General features: G+C 36.0%; 1 protein-coding gene across 3 annotated transcripts in view; it reads right to left on the bottom strand.

The window, feature by feature from the left end:
• The window catches only part of MAP4K3 (mitogen-activated protein kinase kinase kinase kinase 3), a 181,968-nt gene that overhangs the window by 52,238 nt on the left and 109,850 nt on the right, over positions 1–19,880 (bottom strand). For all 3 annotated transcript variants that reach the window (XR_006781710.2, XM_045809020.2, XM_045809021.2), the window contains exons 5-14: positions 16,190–16,245; positions 15,544–15,591; positions 12,507–12,549; positions 10,910–10,982; positions 8,283–8,414; positions 8,004–8,066; positions 7,835–7,916; positions 7,628–7,738; positions 3,861–3,939; positions 823–881 (exon numbers count right to left, since the gene is read on the bottom strand). Coding sequence is in view for 2 of the 3 variants with exons in the window: in XM_045809020.2 (XP_045664976.2) it covers positions 823–881; positions 3,861–3,939; positions 7,628–7,738; positions 7,835–7,916; positions 8,004–8,066; positions 8,283–8,414; positions 10,910–10,982; positions 12,507–12,549; positions 15,544–15,591; positions 16,190–16,245 (746 nt within the window). In the remaining variant the exon portion in view is untranslated. The remainder of the gene's footprint in view (positions 1–822; positions 882–3,860; positions 3,940–7,627; positions 7,739–7,834; positions 7,917–8,003; positions 8,067–8,282; positions 8,415–10,909; positions 10,983–12,506; positions 12,550–15,543; positions 15,592–16,189; positions 16,246–19,880) is intronic.

The following is a 19,880-nucleotide window of genomic DNA, read 5'->3' as shown; positions in this document are numbered from 1 at the left end:
TTTGTACGTATGCCTTTAGTCAAGTGGGATAAAATAAGCATTAAATTTAAGAAGAAAGTTCCCATTTCAATCATTAGTACTTATTAACAGTTACTTTCTTCTCAATATTGAAAAGAAAAAAATGAAACATGTAATCCGGAGCTGCAGGAAACTAATTTCATTAAGATTAATTTTTTTTTAAGTCTTATTTTTTATTCTTCCATAGAATATTATCATCTCAAATATCTGCAAAACATCTTGCTTCTAAGACCGCTTCTAAAAATATATTATCGTATATCTGGAAAGGCATATATAAAACATTAAAAAGAATCATGAAAAGAGCATTCATACAGTTAGCAAAGCCTTAAATGAATGCAGATTTGATCTACTACATATGCCTCAGTCTCTCCTGAGTTTTAGTCCAAACAGATTTGACTCTATCCTCATGTTTAGAAAACTGGCTTACATTCTTAAAAGGCTGCACATAAATTCAGTGAGATGTGCTTTTATTGGTCCAACATTCTAATTTAAAATGGTGGCATTTGTCCCAATAAATGCATATACAAAAAGCCCCTCAAACACTGAGAAACAAAAATGGAGGGAAAAAAAAAGGCCAACATTAAAAACATGTAATCAGAGAATGGTAAAACTAGTTTCTCCTAATTTTGAGAATATTTAATCTCAGCAACACAGATTTATTTTTTATAAATTTCAGAATTACTTACCTTTTTATTTCCCCAAATGCTTTTGAAAATATCAGTAACTAGTAGTCAGTACCAATATCACAAAGACTAATTAACATCTTTATTTTCAGTGTTAACATTCCAAGACTACACTACTTACAAGTTCATGATGTGGTTCTGTTTCCTTCCTTAAGGGTGGATCAAATTTTACTTGGCCAACTAAAAAAGAAGAGAAGTAAAGCCATGATCTGTTTCTATGTTCTTAATGATGTAATAATTTTAAGTTACTCTATGGCAGAACATATAATTTTATCACCTACCATACAGAGATTACAATCCAAAGATTTAAATGAAAAAAATCTGTTGGCTGAAAAAAGCCCAATAAAGTCTAGGCAGGATAAGAAGCTTAATCTGTTAATCCTAGGCCTCTTCCACAGTAAAAAAAGATTAGCAAAATTACAATCAGGATCTAACTTGCTACTTCTCTGTGACCCAGCATTAACTAGAGGCAAACTTAACTCAGGATTTAGGTGGGTAGACAGCAAATGAGGCAGGCTGCTGTTGGAAGCCAGCCTTCAAGATGGCCTCTAATGACTCTTGCCCTCCTGGTGTTTATAAATGTGTGCAGTCCCTTCTCATATCACCAAAGTTGGTCTATGTGACCAAATGAATATGGCAGAGTGATGGCCTATCACTTCCAAGATAAGGCTTCTTCAATAGTGGACTCCTCATGCCTGTCCATACATGATCACACATCAAGGACCACAGGATAACTTTTAGTAAGGTATTAAATTAGAGGCCTAGTGAACAGCTCTCACCTACATTTGTCATCAACTAGGAAAATTAAATCTGTAATAGAGTGAGATGAGGACAGTTTGTGCATCTATCTGCTTTGTGTTATCATCACATGTGAACAGGCCTGTTTCCCCCACATGTATTTCTTAAAGTAAGTTTTTGCTTATCATATTTAACTGAAAGCAGAGAGGATTCTCAAAAGGGAAAGAATAACACCTTTTCTGCAAATGAGTCCATTTTCACATGTATGTTGCCTAAACACCATTTAGTTTAATAAAGAGAAAACCCTGGTTGCATGGAGAGATACCATGTAACTGTGAACATAAAACATTATCAACAGGAACAAATATACACAATTATTAAAATAATTTTCCAAAGTCTGTCTTTATAGTCAACAGCATCATTAACTATTCTATCACATCTCACATAAAATCATGAAATATTCTAAGAAAGCAGATATTAGAAGACTGCGTAAGATTTAAAAGCCTCAAATATCAAACTCGTAAATTATTCAAAGTGGTGGCTGCTACCTCAACACACCAGGGATATGACACCTTTCTTACTGGCAAATGGGGGAAAAGGGGGGAGGTCCATCATACTTCACCTGCTCCCATTAAAGGGAGGGCATATCAGAATCTCAGAGAAACTGGGGTATAGGCATCTAGGTTCAAATAGCATATAAAGGCATACGCAGTTAGCAGCTGAGAATCACTAATATAAATTTGTAAAGAATGATTCAGAAAGAACTGCACTTTACAATAAAAAGCCTAATATAATTTTTTTGAAGAACTGGATAACAAGATAAAAGTACTTTATATTAAATTTTCAATAGTACTGAACATAAAAAGTTTTCTAAATCAACGACAAAGGTATCACCATTTGTATTATTAAAGAAATGACAAAGACATCTTCTAATTGCTTTATGTCTATTAAAAAATAGGAAATGCTTATATACTACGGTTGTCATTTTCAGAAAAATATGTCGGAGGGAAATTAGCAAATTTAAGTGAGCTTTAAAAGGTAATCTTAAATATGGTCACACAACCATATGCTGGCAAACAAAGTACCAAATCCCAGTCCTGAGCTCTTTGTACAATGCATGGTGCTTTCTTTCAAGAGTTTCCTCCTCTTAGGAACATTTTCAAGTAGCACCAGCACAAAGCTTTTCTACCTAGTTAATACACAGTGTACGGTCCAGCGGAAGTTTCAAAGGAAAATCTGCAAAGGATGTGCAGTGTAAAATCCACACAAGTCTGAGGAGGTGGTCTCTGAAACAGCAGTGTTGGTGAAAGACCACGGGGCTGGAAGCTGAGAGATCCAAGGCTTGCTGTTCACGTGGTGTATGACTTTATCCCACAGGCAAATCTCTGCATCTTGGCATTTCTTTTGTTTTTTTTTCTCCTATTAAATGGTGACAGTGTCTGCCACTACTTATTTAGCTTTTCAGACAAAGAGATGGCTTCGTCGTAAAGCATGAAACGTACTATTATTATCATTACTAATCTAGCCAAAAATTGGCAACAGTTTCTTTACAGTAGTTATCTTAAGTTACCATGTTACCTAATTTCACTAAAGTCATTTTGGATATCAGGTCCCTCAGGACAAATCTTTAACCCACAAAAACTGTTATCAGAAGCCTCACTGCACTAAATTAGCATTCTAAGTCATAGAGAATTAATGCTTCCAAGAAGAAAAAGGTTTAGGCACGATTACCACAGACTCCTGCTGGCAGAATTTACCACTGATGAGCTGACAGTACCAGATTCCATGGAAATGAATGGTCCGTCTCAGTGGGCCCGTAATGCGACTGTCCGTGAGAAATACCTGGAGGGCTCTTTTACAAGACAGATTCCTGGGCTGACCCAAGAGCCAGTGAATCAGGATCTGTGGAAAAGTGGGGCTGGGAACCCACTTTTAAAGGTGCTCAGGTCACTCAGATGCTAAGCCAGTTTGCAGATCTCTACACCTCTCCTTGCTATTCAAAGTGTGGCCCTGGAACCATAAACATCTACATAACTCGGGAGCTTGTGAGAAGAACCTCGAGTCCCGTCGCAAAGCCACTGAATCAGAAATGGCACTTCAACAAGCTCTCTAGGTGAGTTCTACACACTTACCAGTTTAAGAAGCACTGCCTCAATCACTTCTGTCCTGCCTAGTCAAGGAATTTTATTCCTCCTCCCAAACAATAACAACATAAATACATCCCCTTTCTTGCCACAGAAAATTTCTCAGGAATAATATAAAAAGGGAATTCTTACTGCCTTAGTTAAACTCTACCTTTAAAAAGATTTACTAAGAAAGACTATTCGGAAGAAAATGAAACAAAAATAATTGTAACTAAATTGCAACTTGAAATCTTATTTCTCACTGTTAAATTATGAAGCGTGTATAGTATATACTTACAGTTTATCTCCGAGCGTGTTTTTTCTTCTCTTATATTTCTACTTGTTGAGTGAATTCTATGTGGTACAGCAACAAGAGGCTAGGAAAGACCAAAATCAAGGACATGAAGCATTTGATAATCAAGTCAGAGTCTGGCCCACAAAACTACTCAAATGTGAAAGAGATATTCCATTTTATGCAAAAATGGGACAAAATATCATGAATCTGTGAATATTTTTTTCAAAAAGAGGCAACTACAAACTGGGAGCTTCTAAGATTATGGATATATTTTATCCATAGCAGGTTCCCAATAAATGTTCTCTGAGTTGAATATATATAAATATATAAAATCGAGTATTTCAATAATTCAACAGCTGTTCAAAAGCTGCAGCTTTCCTTGTTGCACAAGAGAATATTTTAATTAAGAAAATCTGCCTCAAGTTCTTTTATGAAAAAGAATGAGATAAATAAATGAAATGATGCTAAAGGTATTCCTGATTTGTGGTCCTTTTACTTAGTAAACATAATTTTTCCCCCTTTATGTTTTTTCTTGTAGGAGCAGTGCTCTATTTTCTTTCCTTTCATTATATTAAAATCTCTCTGTGTGGGGCGCCTGGGTGGCACAGCGGTTAAGCGTCTGCCTTCGGCTCAGGGCGTGATCCCAGCGTTATGGGATCAAGCCCCACATCAGGCTCTTCTGCTATGAGCCTGCTTCTTCCTCTCTTACTCCCCCTGCTTGTGTTCCCTCTCTCGCTGGCTGTCTCTTTCTCTGTCAAATAAATAAATAAAATCTTTAAAAAAAAAAAAAATCTCTCTGTGTATCGCCACACTCAGAGAGAAACAGCAAGGTGGAGTGGTGATGAGTTCTTACTGCTATATCCGGGACATTCCTCCGACCTTTCGGGGAGTACAAGGGGCCCTGTCTGTAAAACCTCTGCAGCTCCATCCCATACACTTCAAGGTCTCACCTTAAGAGGTGACGTGAGCATCTATTTCATGTACCAAACAGGTTTTTTTCTGTGTGTGAAACACTTTCCTTGAAGTTATTACCTTTGAAGGAGATACACGCTTAGACATTCTTTGTGGAAAATGTAATTCACAAACACTTGAGCTCAAATGATCAGATTTGAAAGGCAGATCAAGAACAGGACCCAAGTTAACTAGTCTCAGTACAGGCACATCTCAGGAAATAAAGCCATATGAATCTAAAAGACCCCAAACACTGAAATACTGACAGTAGTAAAATAGTAGCAAATGTCATTTCAAAAATGAAGAATTTAAACTTTACACGTACACAGTGATTTGTACTTTACAAAGTGCTTTCATACACCTGAGCTCATTTTGTCCTCAAAATAAATTTATGAACCTAGTACTACTCTTGATTTTATAGATAAGAACACTGAGACTCAAAATTAGGGCACTCAGCTAATTAGATGCAGAGCTGGGAAAAAGAACCCTGTACTTCTGATCACAATATACACTGGCAAAGATAGGCATCGTGTCAGGCTAGTCACACAGATTGCTATTATCAGTGAACATAAATAAAACCTATGATTGCCTATGAGAAGAGCTTTACTTTCCCAGCTTAAATGGTATCACTATAAAATGATTAATACTCAGAATGCTGTGCATAGTAAATGGGTTAACATGTAGGAGAAGAAAATTATATTCAGTAAAAATAGGAATCACCATTACTGCAGTGTGTGGTACCTCTACAAGAGAAACTACATGGGAACCCAAACTTCCTTCCAGCACTGTATGACGCATGATGAATTTCAGAGACTGTGGTAGAGCTGTGATAGTAGAGGTGCCAAACATTTCCAAGAGTGGTCAGCCTCCATACAACAGGCACAGTATCACAGCAAAGGCTGACATGCTAGTTAGATACATGCAAATTGTGAGTGACAACACAGCACTCAGCAATTTCAATTACAAAGCATCTGTAAATAATACGATTATGAATTTCTCTGGGAAAAGCATTCTCTTAAACTATGATGAGAAGACAAGTATTCCCTCCAACCTATAATTATAATACCAACAACACAGTCTTCATAAGAAAGATGAATTTCTTTCTCTGCCACATGAGAAAACTTCAGAAGAAGATTCCACCGACTGCTTCTGTATTGGCTTATTATTTCTCCTCTTTAAATACGTTTTCAAAAGGACTTCATAATTTAGTAGGACAAGTAAACAGGATGAGCTAAGACACAATGATGCAGCATTCAGTGCACTGGGAGAACACAGATGGTCCTTGCCTTGCAGTCTCTTTTTTTTTTTTTTTTTAACATTTTATTTATTTATTTGAGAGAGAGAGAGAAAGCGAGCAAAGAGGAAGAGAGAGGGAGAAGCAGACTCCCTGCTGAGCAGGGAGCCCCATGCGGGGCTTGATCCCAGGACCCTGGGATCACGACCTGAGCCCAAGGCAGACGCTTAACCAACTGAGCCATTCAGGAGCCCTGCCTTGCAGTCTTAATATGCACGAATTTCAGTTACCACGATTTAGTTAAATTACACTGGTCCTTGAACAACATGGTTCGAGTTTTAGTCAGGAGTATGTTAATTGTATGATATTCTATAATATTCAACATATTAATATCATATTAATTCAGTACATTCATTGTAACTGCATGATGTACAAACTTCACTGCTAGCTCTCCACTCAGGCCACAAATCATGTGACTAACAGATGCACGTCATGTCCAGTGACTAATCACATCACTTCTTTCTAAGTCTGTGACTGGTCACGAGCATGTTGGTCAGTTCATGCACAGACAGCAAAGTGGGTAGTTGTGCTGCCTCCTTGGCTTCCAGTGATAAGAGTCAGGTGACATTTTAATAAAAACTGGTAGCTGAAAGAGGGAATTAGCCAACAAAGATAAAAGCACTGAAAAGAAATAAAAAGTGATAACCCAAGGATAGCGCTGGCAATATAATCTGAATCTAACACACAGTTACAGAAGGAAACAGCTGACTATGAGAACGTGGACCCCGCTGCTGCTCGGGAGACTAGAGACGTACAGCCGGAGAGCTCAGTGAAGGTGAACTGACTGATATAAATGAAGAAAGCAGTTGTGATTAAAAAAAGACGAAGAGGACCCAGAAGGAGTGGCGTTAGCAAAAAATTTCAGATCACAGGAATATGAACACTGAGATATTTCATGCACTGAAAGTACACAGGATAAAATGTTGCAAGCTGATCCAAACTCAGAAAGGACGAGGACATTCACCAAGGCAGAGAAAAGATACTCTCACTCTGTCATAAAGTTAGGACAGGAAGAAGGCGTGCACTGTGCAATCTACAGTGAGTAGGCTACTCGATAATTAGTAGTAGCCTACTTACCAAGTGAACAATTAGGGTTTTAGTCCCTAACAAAGCAATCCTATGCTTTCTACTAACCACTAATCATTCATGAGGTACTGTACAAGGATTCTTTTAAAGAGGAAAACTGAACAGGAATTTTGAGTATATTCTAATATCCGGTTTAAGTGCCTCCCGTTTGTGTTCTCTCTTTTATAGTGGCTGATGACTACTCTGAAGTAACTACAGTAATTTCACCAAGTGGTTTAGATGATTATGTCTTTGCCATTTGCAGAAAACAGTCACCCAAAAGAAGCCCGTAAGAAAAATCCAGCACATGACTTCCCTAAGAGGGACCAAGTCAAAGAGTTAATTATTCCCTTAGGAGATTTTTATTTAAATTAGACCCAGAACTTCAAAAAATTGATTCTGAGATGCACATACCTATATACAGGTGTTAAATATGCTAGCTGATAAAAACAATTCCTACCTCAGGATCATCATCATCAAAATCATGGTAAGTGGAATGATCTGGATTATTCACTTTATCCAACAGTTCAATTGCCAAAGACCGTGTCAAAGGTTGTGTGACAAACGGGTGCTATAAAAATAACATAGTACAGAACACGCATTAGAAACCTGATTGGATGACATTTTATCTTTTGAAAAAAGACATATTTCAGGGCAAAAATAATACCTGTAGTAACTTCTCAGCAGTAGGTCTTTTTTTTGGATTTTTGGTAAGTGCCATTTTCACAAAATGATGAAAACTATTTGACCTAAGAAATTTTGAAAATTAGATTTTTTAATTTTAAATATTTTTTTTTTACTCATGATGATGAAGTAAATAACACAGAAATACTTACCACTTCATTTTATCCTTTAGTTTAGGAGGCTGAAAATTACTTTTTGTCATTAGAAATAACGCTCTGAAAAATCAACAACAAATCATTACACATCATTTTAAGATTTCATATTTTAATATATAATATAAATAATTCTATTACTATTAAATAATTCTATTACTACTAATAAGGTAGAGCAAGACTAAGAATATTATTTGTTCATGATGTAATAAATACTGGGCAGGGGGAGGGGATTACCCTTAATTTAAGCACAGAGTTCTTCAGTTATGACACACTGACCTCATTGGGTGCAAGTCAAACATAGGCGGCTGAAGCTCTGCAAGTTCTATGGCGGTGATTCCTACTGCCCAGAGATCACAGAGCTGATTGTACCCCCCTTTCCTCTCAACGGCTGCAACTTCTGGAGCCATCCTGAAGGAAATATTCCAGGAAAACAAAACAAAAATCAAGAAAACAACTTCTGTTTATTGTATTTTCTTTCGTATTCTCACCAGAGGCACCTGGAACTACCAGTATCTAAGCTGAGGCCTATTTAGGCCCTGATACCTGAAAAATATGTAGTATTTCGAAGATCGCTTCCAAGATCTTGACTTGGTAAGATCCTCCACCCCAAGACCTGTCGACTCCTTAGTTACTTTACTATACTTACTATAAAGGTTTATAAAACTTCACAATTATAATATAGCAACATATCCCAAATTTGTCCACATCTCCATCTTTTCCTCTGTACAACTCTGCAGAATTTTACAGAGAAATAACATCTTGCAATAAATGATCTATAATTTTTAGCTCCACCCACTTACACCAATAAACTGCAATCTGGCCTCTGTTTTCATGTGACCAAAACTATTTATTGGGGCATCAATAATCTTCATTTGGTACTTAACTCATATTTACTATAAAGTTAATTGGCAGTTTCTCAATTTTATTATAATGGTGGAAGTTACAAAAATGAGTGTTTGCTTTTTAAAACTGTATTTATTTAGAGGAAAGTGACCCAAACTTAGCTTTCTTTTTTTTAACTTTCCTATGTAGTCTTATTCTAATTATATCTCTATAAATTAGTATTTAACTGATTTAAATGATTATACTGATTTTCAAATATAAAAATTTTAAATCCTAAACAATAGCTTTAAAAATAACCAACTCTTACATATCAAAAGGATGATTTAATAAGTAGCTTTACAAATACACATTTGTCTTCCTAGTATGACTTCAGACAAGTCAAGTAAGTCAGTGAAGTTAAACACACACACACACACACACACACACACACACACACACACACACACAAAAACCCTCTAACTTTCAAGGTGCTTGTTCTTAAAATCTTTCTAATCTTAAAGTACTGCTTAAAAATATTCAAATTATTGTAAGAAAAGTAATTTTAAAGTATGTCAGTTATTACTTTATTGATGGCTAGGTTCCAACTTGTTGCTGGGAATGCACTAGCAGAGAATCAAAGTGCATCAAGCTGATATGCCTGGCTTGCTGTGTGAGGGGACGTTCTCCATTCCTCGTAAAAATATGAGTGGAAGTATGCAGCCAGTGTACTTCTACTTCTGCCAGTTAGGCTGTATGCTTATCACTGTCAACTGAGCTCATCTCTGAGCCTGTTTATTCATTATATTATATGTATTATTATACAATAATATAAATATTTAATTAAATGTTCTGAAAAAACTGACTTGTTATGGAGTTAAAAAGAGCAAGTTATGAAAATTAAAGTGAATGCTTTCGAAAACCTTGTTAAAGATAAGTTTCTAAAGACAAAACCAAAAAACCTGGCAAACTAGGTAAGAATATGACAACTATAAGAGACTAGGAAGGCTATAGACTATATAATTCCATTTGTACGACATTCAGGGAAAAGACAAAACTATAGAGACAGAAATCAGACAGGTGTTGACAGAAGTTAGGGATGAGGGAACAGAATTTACTAAAAGGGGACAAAAGAATACTTCCTTGGGTGGCGGAAACCTATCTTTTATACTGATTCTGGTGGTATTTCTCACCACCACAGCACACAAGTTTCTCAACCTTGGGTGAACTGCACACCTAGTAAGGCTGAATTTATACCTCATACGTCTGGCTTAAAAAAAGTCACATGCTTTTTACGTCCAAGTTTTCACTGCACTTTAGAGAAACACAACGTGGGAAATACAGCTGAGGCACTGTGGGTGTAGTTTATTAGGTCAGAACTCTAATTAGTGAGCCACTCAAAGAAAAGGCCTTGGTCCTATGGCAAAGAAAAGAAAAAAGTACACTCATATGCCTTAAATTAAAATAAAATGTTTAAGGTACATATGCATTTATTTTGAGATATGCCACTGAACAAACATTTTTTATGACCTGAGTTAACGGCCAACCTTAGTCACCTGGGACAAGAGATTCCATCCTGCTCTACATTCCTAGAGTTCATGTGGAAAAGACACGATACTAGAAAGAGACATGAAGTGTGAGAATGTTCTCAAAATTTACTTTGCCTAATTCACAATTTCACATGCTCCCAAGATAGTTCCTACTTTCTTATAAGAGGAATAACATTAGTTTTAATCTCTGAAGCCAGAGTTGGAGATCAGTAATCAACAAACATTTACTAAGTATGCGTAAAAACCATGCTGGACTCCACAGAGTCAATGAATTCCTTTATCTATCAAGGTTCCCAAAAGCCATTATCCATCTTTTTAAAGCCTTTTCCACTTAATGAAAATAAACACGATAAAATATTCTTTGGCTGTGTAATCCATCCAAAAGTGTACACGCCTAAACTGCTTAAGCTACTGATTATCTTCTTAATCTGTTTTAGTCCTAAAAATTTTGACCAGTCTATTTTTTTCAAGAAATGCTGTATTCAATAATGATAGAAAAACAAAAAGTTATATTGTCAATTAAAATACAATTACCAATATGGTGTACCAATGAAAGACTTCCGTTTGGCAATTGTAGCTGTAATCTGTGCAGATACTCCAAAATCAGCTATTAAAAAAATAAGAAACATTTAGGGGAAAAAAAGCTGAGGGAAAGTAAAATTATTTACAGTAACATGAGAAGAAACTTTTAATAGTTCTTTTCATTAAACTAATTTCACAAAATGCGATATTCTTAAACATCATATTAAAATTTTTAACTTCTATGGGTTAGCGCTAAAATACCACAAAGTAGTCAGTATGTATCACAGCCAAATAGATTCCCATCTATCCCTGCATGAATCAAATGACAACAAAAGTCAAGATCAAATGACTTTCATGAGAAAGAGACAGCTGAGAAAATTTAAGCTGCCAGACTTAATAAAATCATAATTTCAAATTCCCAGGACCTGAAATTCAAGGACTATCACTGGAAGGGACCCTAAGTAGCAATATATTCCGTTCACTTCCTGCCACTTTCATGATGACTGACATCAAACAAGCTAATAATCTACTGGCAAATCTACCCTAGCTTGAAAAAGACATCCAAAAAGAATATTCTACAAAACCTCACCTCAGCAATACATTCTAATACCAACACCAATCACTACCAGGAAATCTGTTTTTATGTAGGATTTGTTGCTATTCTTGAAGTATGTTGACTTCTAAATATTTTCTAGTTTTTAATGGTCATTTCTAAGTCCTTATCAACCAAGATATATATAGGTTGTCTGCCAGGAAGGCACATAATATTAACACAAAATATTAAACTGACAAACTGTTCACTAAGCCATCAATAGTTAAACACTTTTTCATCTTTAGAGGTGGTCTGGAAAAATTTTATTACTCAAGTGTTAATTTTCAGATACATACTTTTAAATCTGATTGCTCCTACTGTAGGCTATAGTTCTAAATAGTTTTATTCGTGCTTTTACAAATGTTATTGAATTCTAATTTATCTTATAGTAAAATGTAATTCAAAATAACTTTGTTTATTAAATACTTCATTTAACACCTAACAGCCATGATTTTATTTACAAAAACTACTATGCTATAAATATTTCCAGTCTTAAACTTTCAAATTCAGTTATTATTTAGGGTTTAAACTCTATTTCAGTCATAACCAAAAGTTACAAAATAATAGGTACAGTTTGAAATAAACAACATCCAGCATCGATATTACATTCTTATATAAGTAATACTGTATTTCATTTTAAAAGCTAATGTAAAGAATGTAGGATTGCTGGTATAATTGATTTTTTTGGCTTTTATTTACCTTGTTTTTTGGTTACCAGGTAATTTTGTACAGATTATTCTTACTAAAAGTCACATTCCTCAGGTTACCGGTAAAAGAATCTCTAGAGAATTATTTTATTGTATCTTTACACCAAATCTGTCATACGTGAAGGGCAGACTTTATCCCCATTTAAGAGAAGAGAAACCAGATACAGAGAGGTTACATATGCCCAACAATGAGATTTTCACCTAAAAATACAGAAATGCTGAGGGAAAACCTAGTCCTAACAGAGGAAAATATAAACTTACTATGTTCTGGAATAAATTTGCACAAATGACAAAATTTTAATTTACTTACCCAATTTTACATGACCATTATCCGTTAACAGAATGTTAGCTCCCTTCAAAGTGAGAACATTTTAAAGTAAGAGACATTTTCTCAGACAGCACATATAACAGATCAAATATACATATTTAAAATAATCACAAGTGGCAGCCCTAGATGTAGGAATACTTGAAATTTGAAGTATCCCCAGTTAAAATGTTACATCATTATATTCACAGGAAAACTTATCGTCTACATTTTAGGCAATTTGACTATTCTTATAAAATTTCCACCTTGCAAAAGGCTGCTATTAACACGATATGAATATTATTATAAAAATGATGTATTATTTTTCATCTAAGCGTTATTTTCTTACAGATCATACACTGTGACTGCACTAAAATGTGACCTTATATCGGCATTTTCAATTCCTTGTATTACATTTTAAACTTATTTCCTGTTCAAAAACCCATAAATTTCCCTTTCTAGGAATTGATCATTGATGAAACAGTGCTGGTATGGAAGCCTGAACCTTGCTGCTTAGTACATGGCGCTGTCTATCCTAACGTGTCTGCCCACAGCTTAGGCCCGTTCAGAACATAAACATAAACAACGAGCCATAGGCCCACCAAATTAAAATGTCACCTATCTGCATGGACTGTGAGATAACAGTTTCTCCCCCGGTTTCTGGCATGGCCTTCTGGAAACCCTGGTAATTTCCTAAGTGACAAGAGCACTGGGAGCATCTTTTGTCTAATATATGGTCTCAGACCCTGGTTCTTGACACAGTGCTCTTGAAACATTCGTAATTTGGGAGGTGACAAGAGTGTCTCCTGTTCTAATGAAGCAACTCTGGGTGGGCTCCTGGACAGCTCCTGGACGAGGGATGGTCACCGGAAAGGCCAAGCCATGATTAGAAGCTTGGAATTTTCAGCCCTGCCCCACATTCTCTTGGGAAGGGAGAAGAGCTGAAAATGGAGTTAATGACTGATCATGCCTCAAGAGGAAGCCTCCACAAATCTCTATAGTATGGGGTCTGGAGAGCTTGCAGCCTGGAGAACAGGCTTAACTGACTGACACAGCAGGGATTTTAACTTGATCTAGGCCCCAGCTATCTAGATGTCTGCTGCAGTGCTCAGTTTGGTCCTTCCCCAGCTCCAGGTTAATGTTCCTAAATTATAGTTGATATCATATCACGTGCATCTATAGCCCTTGATGCTCCCTTCTTTCCATCCTTCCGTTCCTCTCTCCCTGAACAACCAAGTGCTATTTCAAGTTCTAGGGTTATAGTAATAAATACAGTAATAAATAAGAATCAGTTCCAGCTCTCAGGAAGTTTACATTGAATAGGAGAGAAAGAAAATCTAAAAATGAATACACACACACACAAACGAATGGACACAAGGAATGATTCAAAGGCAGGAACAGATAAGTACTTTAAAGACGGTGATATCTGAGCAGAGATCTGGATGAAGTGAGGGTACAGAGCCATGCCAAAATCTGGGAGAAAAACCCTCCAGAAAGAGGGCACAGCACATAAAAAGACTTGGTGCCAGAATGAGTTCCACATATTCCAAAAACATCAAGTTTGGTGTGGCTGGAACAGAATGAGTAAAATGGAGAAGAGTGTGAGATGAGGTCAGAGAGAAAAGCAGGGGCCAGATCATGGATAACCTTATAGGCCATGGGAAAAAAAAAAATCCGGATTTTACACTGAGTATGGTAGGAAGCCAAGGGTGGTTTATAAACAGAAGAGTGATGAGCTCTGATTTAAAAAGAGCACTCTGGCTGCAAGGTGGAGAAGTGACTATAGAAACACTCCAGAGCAGAGCAGAAGGATGCTCCGGAAGTGCAGGTGAGAGAACAAATCGGCAGACCAGGGTAGAAATAATGGTGATGGGCAGAATCTCCCCAGTTAGGCTCCAACTCTGAAGTTCACACAACTCTTCATGTAACAGAGCACGAAACCACCTGGTCAAGCCCATTTCCTGTTACTCTCATACTTTCTCTTCTCTTTAATAATACGGTGCAGCTTTTATGCTCCCTAAAATGACCCTGCAATTTCTGACATCTGTATCTTTGCTTACATTGCTCCCTCTGCTTAGAAGGCACTCCAAGCTCCACTTGTGACAAAAATCTATGTCTTTTCAGATCACTTAAGTGCTGATGACACAGTACCTTTCTTCATTTACTTATGTTATGATCTCTTCTCCTTTGGAACTCCAAAGCTTTTTGCTTATGTCTTTTAAGTGGCTTATAAAAAATACTTAAAGTAAAGGATCTCAGCAGGTGATCTGCCAGTCTGCTGAAATTTCATGCAAAATATGAAGGTATGTGCATAAGGACATTTCCTGAGAAAACAGTCATGGCTTTCATCAGAGACTCAAAGAGCAACAGGATACAAAAAAGTTAATAACCTTTATGCTAAAGAAAACTTCATAAAACAAAAGGGGGAAAGAAGTAGAAGAAAAGACAAATGAAGAAGAAGGTAAAAGAAAAATAAACGAAAGGAGAAAATAACTAAGTTGGGGAGATGGCAGTATGTTTAGAAATAACTTCAGGAGTCCTACCATAGCACCTAGTTTACCACAGAGCTAACCCCAGCACATCCAGTGTACCTGCTCTTCTCTGCCAGTTAAATCAAAGACCATCAGAAAATGTTACAGTTGAATTTACCCATTTTGAGACATTATTAATGATAGTTCCTTAAGACTGCCAAAGTTTACTATAATATTCAAAGCATGAAATGTTCTAAAAACCCTCACTTAATGGAAGCTGACGATCTAATTTGCTTTTTACAAATAAGTAACTACAGATTAACTAATACAGGTTATTACAACACTAATTCACAAATGTACACTTTAAAAGGGTAAATTTTATGGTATGTGAATTGTATCTCAATAAAGCTGCTTAAAAAGGTAATACAACTCTCAAAAGTATCACTCAATTTTATTATAGTAACATAGTTCAGGTAAGAAATTCATCAAATAGATTAAGACAATTGCTCAACAGTTTGATCCGAGTATTTAAAAATGAAGAGAGGCCATGAAGTTAAACATATGATGTATACCTTTATATCTCTGTGCATTTTTCCTTTACTGTGAAGATAGCATAATCCCTGGAGTTTCAAAAAACAAAAAACAAAAATTAATGAGACTTTATTACAGAGCATATTTCAGGATGTGAAGTGATCAACTGAATAGTTAATAGTAGTTTCTCTTTTTTATTTACTCATTACAGAAAGTCTAGTGGTTATCAGTAATTCATTTTACTGAAATAGTCTAAAAGACAAAAGAATCAAAATGAAAAAGGCAAAGCTCAGCTGGAACCACTAATTTTCTTAAGACAAATACTTTTTACTAAACTCTGCAAATAGTCTGAAATAATGTTTAAAAAGTATAAATGTAATTAGTATTAGAATGAGTTTCAATTCCTATAAGAGTGCTTAATTTTCAAGCCTTTCTTTGGTATTAAGAGGACTATAAAAACATAAAACAACAAATCCATAGCACTTAAATTTTAGGAGGTCATACTATCACACTGAGGCTTTACAGTGTTTATTTGCAAATATAATTTGCCTTTACTACACAAATAAAAATGTTTTCAAATCCAAGAGTTTAACAAACTAGAATGCTCAATCCTTACTTAACAGATAATGCACAATTAATCACCAAATCTAATAAAGAATGGTACTTTTTAATTAGCACTGCATTTACCTGTAGTGTTTCTCTGCTAACATATGCAATTTGCAGTTCTGACAGAGGTCCCGTTACTATAAGAGAAGAAAATTATATTAGTGAAATTAGTCAAAGCATGTTTTTCAGTAAATGACGAAGTTTTACTAGTTCCATTGCGCAATAGCCCTGATACACCTCAACAACTGTACTACAATGTAAGCTCCACGAGGGCAGGACTTTTTAAAACTGATTTTCTCATTGTTGTATCCCCAGTGTTTAGAACAGTGCCTGGATGGGAAAGCTGCTAAATCAATGTTTGTGGAATGAATAACAGACTGAAATAGTCTCTGAAATTAATTATATTTTCATTTTTGTACCTCACTATCAATATTACCTTTTAAATGTTAAAAGAAATAAATCATGGCCAAGAGGCTTAGCTACTTTTTATTAAAGCTTTTCTAAAATTGATATGTAATGCATGTATTAAGGCTAGGTTTTTTGTTTGTTTGTTTGTTTGTTTAAGAGGGGTGGGCAGAGGGGTGCATGGGTGACTCAGTCAGTTAAGTAACTGCCTTTGGCTCAGGTAATGATCCCAGGGTCCTGGGACTGAGCCCCACGTCAGGCTCCCTGCTCAGCAAGGAGTCTGCTTCTTGCTCTCCCTTTGTGCTCTTTCTCACTCACTTTCTCTCAAATAAATAAATAATTCTTTTTAAAAAGGGCGGAGGGAGAGGGAGAATCTTAAGCAGGCTCCACACCCGGCACAGAGCCTGAAGCAGGGGTCAATCTCACAACCCTGAGATCATGACCTGTGCCAAAATCAAAAGTTGGTTAACTAACTGAGCCACCCAGGCACCCTGCATTACAGATGGTTTTAAGTCAATATTTTTCCCCTAAAATTATTTGCTTTATAGCTATAAAATTAATATGTTCACTATAAAAATCCAATCAATAGACAAGTCTGGAAAGTAAAGGTCTCTTCCTTACCCAAACTATTACTCGATAATAGGCAATATCAATAGTTTGGCCTAAAGTCTACCAGATAATTTTATATAGAGACACATTTTAAATAATGTATGTATAGATCTCACAGAAGAATATGAACGGAATCATATTACACATACAATTCTAAAACCTGCTTTTTTCACTTACCATGGACAACTTTCCATATCAATACATATAACTCAATCATAATATTTAAATAATATTTCTCTGTGTGCATCTATCCACTACTGAAGACATTTAAATAGTTTTCTCTTTTTCCCTACTAATCACTTTAGAATAAAGTCTCTCCACATTAGGTGGGAGAGACTATTGAGACAATTCTAAAAAGTGAATTAAATTCCAATGATGGAATCTTTTGCTAGATAGTAACCTCTTTGTAAAACTGTTTACTTTGGGGTATTTGTGGTACTTTACAATTGTGAAAGAGAGAAATCTATTTCACTTAAGTTTTGTTAAGGACAAGTCTGGGTTTGAATGTCTGAAGATAAGCCATATAACTCATTCTTATGGTTTATAAGCCCCTCTCATTCAAGAAGATGGGCCTCCTTTATATTTTTGTTTCCACAATATGGCAAACACCCTGAAAACCCTGAAAACAACACCTAGAAATGACAGAAAAGAATATTTTAAATAACCTTTTAAATTCCTAGCTAAGTTAAAAAGTAAGAGACTTTCCCAGGAGCCAAAAACAAAAGGGGAAATGAAAATCAGAATGGTAAAAATGTGAAATATTCTAGCTGTCTCTAAGGGAAAGGCCAATCTTAGTAAGCTGGGGCTTTAGTTTTATCCCCTACATGGGAAACAGAAGAAAAGGCCATTGATCTGTAGAGGAAGAGTTAAAACAAATATGCCCATAAAACCAGAACCTTCAAAGGGCTACACCCTCATCTTAAAAGGGCAGACAAGGACAAAGAGAAGACTGGGGATTTTGTGTCATGGCCTAGGATCTGGATAGGGGAAAATATCTTCTGGATTCTGTCACCACAGGCCTCTTCTTCACTCAGGTTTAGGATTCAAATATATTGGATACACTGAGGTCTTGGAAAAAACACCACCACGACCTAGACTACCACCGCTGTGGAAGGACCCACTCTCAAAAGCCATATGGAATTCCTGCTGAAGAAAAAAGTAAGTGGATGAAAAGCAATTCCCCAGAAATGACACAACAGAATGTGGAAAACTGTTAAAGAACAATATTAAACAGAAAGAAAAATGTTCAATGGAAAATAGAGGAAAAAATGCATTATATTGGGACAATGAAAGGTTCCAATGTTAGTTCTTCAAAGAAAAAGTAAACAAAAGGAGAGAAGAAACTCATGAAAAAGTATAAATTCAAAACGTATCCCCCCCCCACACCTGTGATAATTCAAAACATGTCCACGAATGCTTTGATAGTTTCCACCTCAAGTGTTGGAACTTAATTCCCTTCCTGAGTATGGGCTAGACAGAAACGACTTGTTCTAAAGAACAAGATATGGCGGAAACTTCTCCCACTACATCATCAAAGGCTTTGTGGCTTCTTCCTTGCTCTCTGAGAGGGCATGTCTGGGGAAGCCAGCTGCCATTTCGTGAAGACACTCAAGCTGTCCTACGGCTAGATCCACAGAGTAAAAAACTGAGACCTGCTAACAGCCATCAAGGACCTGAAGCTTTCTGCCAACAGCCATGTTAAGTGAATTAAAGTGAAAGTGAATTCTCGAGCCCTACTTAAGCCTGCAGAGGACTGCAGTCCCAGCCAACAGCCAGACTGTAACTTCATGAGAGAACTTGAGCTAGAATTACCCAACTAAGCCATTCCTGAATTCTTGACCCTCAGAAACTGGGACATAATATTTGTTATTTTAAGCTGCTAAATTTTGGGATCATTTGTTATATAGCAACAAGATAACTAATACAGTTCCCTCTTGTAAGAAGATTTAAATTTTTAAAAAATCGTATGGAGTGATGGCATTAAGAACAGTAAAACAAAATATAAAAATTGGTTTAATGATACTTTAGAAAGCAGAAATAAAAAAAAGGAGAAACAACAGAGAAAAAAGCAGGCTTTGCATATTTTGCATGACAGATCAAAATATGCTTTGCATACACCTATAAAAAAGCAAAATCCCACAAGCATTAGGGTTATTAGAAAAGAAGAACTTCTCTTTCACTAGATGAGGTAACCCAAGTTAGTACACTACTCCCACAGAATGACAATGTGATAAAAGAGAGAAGAGAAAGAGAAACACAGAAAGAAACTGGAAGTATCTGTCTTATGTGGCTGTGCAAGTAGACAGCACTACAGACTAGCCAAAGAGGAGTATACACATCGCCACGAGGAGGTCATTTGGTGGAAATCAGGATGCAGTCTGGAGTGAACAGAGACTAGGGTTTTGTATAAGCATGTAAATCCCTTGTATGTATGTTTGAGAATATCCAGGGTGTTACAAAATTATTGTTTCTTCCACTGACCCACTTGCTGAGCAGTATAAATAAATCAGTATTAAGAAATTCATATTACTTTGTTATTTCCAACATTTGATTGAAATGGAATGTCAACAATCATGATAAAATGATTTCTGTAACTAAACTCGTCTTCTTGCTTCTTCATGAAGAAAGCAGAACCAGATACCTAAGAGCAAGCATATATACATATACATATATATATACATATATATATATATATATATGTATATATATATGTATATATCTGATGGAATTACTTCAAAATCTGAGAAAGACTGAAGAA

Source organism: Ursus americanus, chromosome 7, assembly GCF_024610735.1.
Source record: "Ursus americanus isolate L20-20 chromosome 7, mUrsAme1.1.p, whole genome shotgun sequence".
NCBI lineage: Eukaryota > Metazoa > Chordata > Mammalia > Carnivora > Ursidae > Ursus > Ursus americanus.
The sequence above is the reverse complement of the archived record's forward strand: the minus strand, read 5'-3'. Positions and strand labels throughout refer to the sequence as shown.